The sequence below is a fragment of the Triticum aestivum genome, chromosome 1D (assembly GCF_018294505.1).
Source record: "Triticum aestivum cultivar Chinese Spring chromosome 1D, IWGSC CS RefSeq v2.1, whole genome shotgun sequence".
Taxonomy (NCBI): Eukaryota; Viridiplantae; Streptophyta; class Magnoliopsida; order Poales; family Poaceae; genus Triticum; species Triticum aestivum.
Genome location: NC_057796.1, coordinates 415840668 through 415844947, shown reverse-complemented (window position 1 = coordinate 415844947; position 4280 = coordinate 415840668). Strand labels below are relative to the sequence as shown.

The following is a 4280-nucleotide window of genomic DNA, read 5'->3' as shown; positions in this document are numbered from 1 at the left end:
TCTTATGGATTGCTGTACTTTGGCTTTTGTATCCACTGCAATTTGTGGGCTAGCCATTTGTTGAAATATTTTCAAGATGCAAACTAAATCTTCATAGGGATTAGGGAAGTAGTACCTTGAAACCGTGGTGGAAGTCAATTTGCTCACTGGGAGATGTATGAGTGTATGTGCTGTTGCATTGTTAGGCAATGAGTCCAGAAGATAACAAACAGTGAGCCTGGACTTGAATTGCTCCATGACCAATGGTAAGAACAAGCACCTTACCACGACTGTCCGAGCAATAATTTCCTCATTAAGCTACATATATGCAGCCATTTCCTGCCTTTTTTTTAATCTGTACCTTACCTTTGGGCTTAGACTTCTAATTGATAGCACATCCATAAAGATCCCAAACTATTTGGTTCATGTCAATTGGAAGAAATTAGCTTTTGACTTTCAAATTAGCTTATCATGATGTATTGCTGTACTTTTGGCTTTGGTATGCACTGAAATTTGTGGGTCAGACATTTGTTGAAATATCTGCAAGGTGCAAACTGAATCTTCATAGGGAGAAATTGTGATGGAACCTTGCTCACTGGCAAATGCTAGGAGTGTTATCCTTACCTTTGGGTTCAGACCATTAATTAATAGCACATCCATAAAGATCCCAAATTATTTGGCCCATGTCAGTTGGAAGAATCGTCTAGCTAGTGCTAAAATAATGTTATTTGTGAACTCAGTTCTGTCTTATTGGGGGTCCATTTCTCCTTGCTTTCTGATTTCATAATGTGAGACTTTTGAGTTCATTTAAGTTGGCCAAGGTGAATCATGAAACAACTTGCTGGTCACAGTTCTCCACCATGATTTGCTTCACTATTATTTGATGGAATGGAATTGCTTCATTTGGTTAGCCATTTCAAATTTCTGCCCTGAACTCACTTGCAATTTATGATCTTAATAACTTGTAGCCCTGAACTAGCTCACAATCTCTGACGCTATTATATTGGATGGCACTAGAGCGGTGCCAGTTTTCATGTTTTAGTACTAGTGTACTACAGTAAGAGGGTACTAGTATAACATCAAAGCTGATGGGTGGTGATGATGAACACCTATTGTACTCGAGGTTGAGCCAGGAGTCCAGGACAGGGAGAGCAATCTCTTAGATTGATGAAGCTGGGAAGATAGGTGAAAGCAGATAAATATTTGTGTATCTTTTCACTGTTTCTGAAGACACATACTAATGAAACTGCTGACTGTTTTTTAAGGCAAATACGACTATGCGAGCATGTAGTCATAAGTTGTGTGGCAAGTGGTACCTTCAAATTTATTATTTGATGGAATGGGATAACTTAGCTAGTTTCCAAATTTAGCCTGACCTGGCTTGCAATGATCTTATAACTTATAGCTTGTACAGTCATAAGTTGTGTGGCAACATCAGATTTATTACCAATTTGTAACCTGTATACATGTAGCAGTTTCAGAAAGAGGGAGTGCATTTGTAGTTATCAGATAACTTTCCGCTTTTGCCTAAACAAGCGTAGCCTGGCATGTTCTTTTGCCAAATCTACAAAAAAAAAATCCATTCGAGCTGAAGAGTGAAAACCCATCAGCATGGTCCAAATATTACAAATTCATTTTCCTGTTCTTAGAGCAGCCGGGTGTCACTTGTTATTTTCATTAACCAATGTCGGGGAATAACTGTGGCCTGAAGCTGTAACAATCAATGTCAAAATATGTATAGGGATACCATATGTATTTATGATCTGAAAGCGGTGGTGCATTGTCAAAATGATGGTGTATTGAATCAGTTTGTTGGGGTCTTGTGGACCTCCTCTGTTTGTTTGTCGAGATAACATAACCCGGCTATACTCATTTGTTGATGTAGCTCCTCCCTTTTGTTCTTGATATTCCTGGAACAAGCTTGTATGTGCTACATCATTTGCAAACTACTCCCTCTGTCTCAAAATATAAGAACGTTTTTAACACTATACTAGTGGATGTAGCTCCTCCTTTTGTTCTTGATATTCCTGGAACAAGCTTGTATGTGCTACATCATTTGCAAACTACTCCCTCTGTCCCAAAATATAAGAACGTTTTTAACACTACACTAGTGTAAAAAACGTTCTTATATTATGGGACAGAGGACAGATGTGCGTTGCTTTAGTTCCTCCTGTTTTGAATTATAAGATGTTCTAACTTTTTTCTGAACCTGATGTATATAGATGCATTTTAGTGTGTTCACTCATTTCAGTCCGTATGTAGTCTACTTTGAAATATTCAAAACGTCTTATAATTCAGGACAGAGGTGGTAGTTTTGTAGGTCTGATATGAAGGCTGGTTGCATCCCAGTGATTCGAGGGCACTCTGTTTTGCTACCTATCTTATGATGTCAGTCACTAGTGTCTGCTGATGCTCTTCTGCTCAGTGCTCACTCATTCATTTTCTCTGATGAACTCCGGCAACTCATCAGAAAGTCCTTAGTCAAGATGAACCAAATGAAATACGAGTAGTACTGTAGACTGTAGTACTCTGAAGTAACATTTGCAGTCTTGCAGAACATCATATTCTGCAGCTCTGATATGGCACCCAGATTCTGGGCAGTGGGGCCACGCTGTCAGTGTCCAAGCCCAGCTCCACCAACTCGCTTGCCGCACCATGGAGAGCAGAGCACCACACCTTATCGTCTTCTCTTGTTCGCGCCAATGGCGCTCAGCCTCTCGAACCCTCCTCCCTCGTCCAAGATCGCACTCAAAGCTCCAGTTCCGCCACTCCCGAACCGCTCGTTTCTCTTCCCGCCACCGCGCCTACCTGCTCTCCACGTTACCCTCCTCCTCCGCGGTCCGCCGCCGGGGCGCGTCCAGTCGTCGTCGGCACCGTCGGCCCCGCTGACGGACGGCTCCCCGACGCCCCCGTCGTCGAGGGAGGAGGCGGTCGCGCAGGCCAGGTCGTGCCTGGCCACGGCGCTGCGCAAGCCGCTCAACAACTCGCTCCCGGCGCGGAAGCTCAAGAAGCAGCAGCGGCAGGCCCGGTTCCGCGCCGAGATCCCCGTGGTCGACGACTCGCCGGGCTCCCTGGCGCGCCTCGCCTTCGACGTCTTCTCGGGCCTCGGCGTGTCCCGGAAGGGCTCGCCGGCGAGGCTGCTCCTCGTCTGGCCCTCCGCGGAGGACCAGGCGGTGGCCGTGCGCGAGTTCAAGAGCTGGGGGGACACGTCGGCGCTGGCGCACGCGCAGCTGGACACGGTGGCGCCGGACGCGCTGAGCGCCTGCGACGCCGCCGTGTTCCTGTCGCCGGGGCGGCCGCAGGTGGAGAAGCTGCGCGCGGCCGTCAACGCGCTGGACCCCAGGCCGGCGGTGCTGTTCAACCCGGGGTGGAGCTACGAGGTGGAGGAGGAGGGGTTCGGCGGCGTCGCCAAGGGCTTCGTGGGCTCCTTCAACGTGGTGTATTCCTTCATGGGGCTGGAGGTGAAGGGGCTGCTGAGCAAGAAGAAGGGCGTGCTGCTCCGGTGCGTGGAGGGCGGCAGGTTCGGCGGGGAGAGCTGGGTGCTCATGATGGAGGACGGGGAGAAGGAGCCGGAGTTGAAGGTGGTGTCGCGGATGAAGCGGCGGCCGACGGTCGGCGAGGTGGAGAACATGATGTACAACCTCATGGCCGCCAACTCGCCGGTCACCAAGTCCGCCAGGTTCCTCAGGGAGCTCGTCTCCAACGTGACGGGAAGGAAGGGGAAGCAGTGAGATTGGTTTCCTCGGACTTTTGTGTTCACGGCGTTTCCTGAACTTTCTTTCTTCTGTGTCGTGCAAACTGCCTGAAATTCTGAAATGGTTGTGGTGCTACAGCAGCATGTTTGATTTTGTAATTCAGGCGGCATTTCCATGGCGTCTGCAGATTATGATAGGCAATGTTAACCAACGGATAAGGGAAGTTTTGTGTGCTAGGAAATGAGAGAAAACAGGTGTTCGAAAGCTTGAGATTAACACCCAACACTAGACATTTGTTCATCAATCAGCATGGCCCTTTTCAGCATTCAGAACAGAATTGAAGTTTTTTTTTTTTTGACGAAAGGTAGGCAACGCCTGGCTGCTTTCATTGCCAGCACAGGGAAAATAGTTGGGCTGACCGAAAAGGAGTAGTTTAATACAGCAATTTAGTGTGCCTCAAATGGACGTTCTGCGAGGCCACAACTCTAGCTCTCCCTGCGGCCACCCACAACGCAGCTTCGCTTTGCAATCTGGAGAAGACGATAGGAGATCAGCTTCGCTTCGCAATTGTACCGATTGGAGATCTGACTGATGAATCGGCCGATG

At 47.7% G+C, this 4280-nt stretch overlaps 1 protein-coding gene across 1 annotated transcript; it reads left to right on the top strand.

Moving 5' to 3' along the window:
* The first annotated feature begins 2543 nt into the window (after window positions 1–2543).
* Window positions 2544–3897, top strand: LOC123182513 (uncharacterized). The gene has a single exon (XM_044595111.1). It carries the CDS (start codon window positions 2559–2561, stop codon window positions 3708–3710), a length of 1152 nt encoding a protein of 383 aa, XP_044451046.1. The 5' UTR covers window positions 2544–2558; the 3' UTR covers window positions 3711–3897.
* The last annotated feature ends 383 nt before the right edge of the window (window positions 3898–4280 follow it).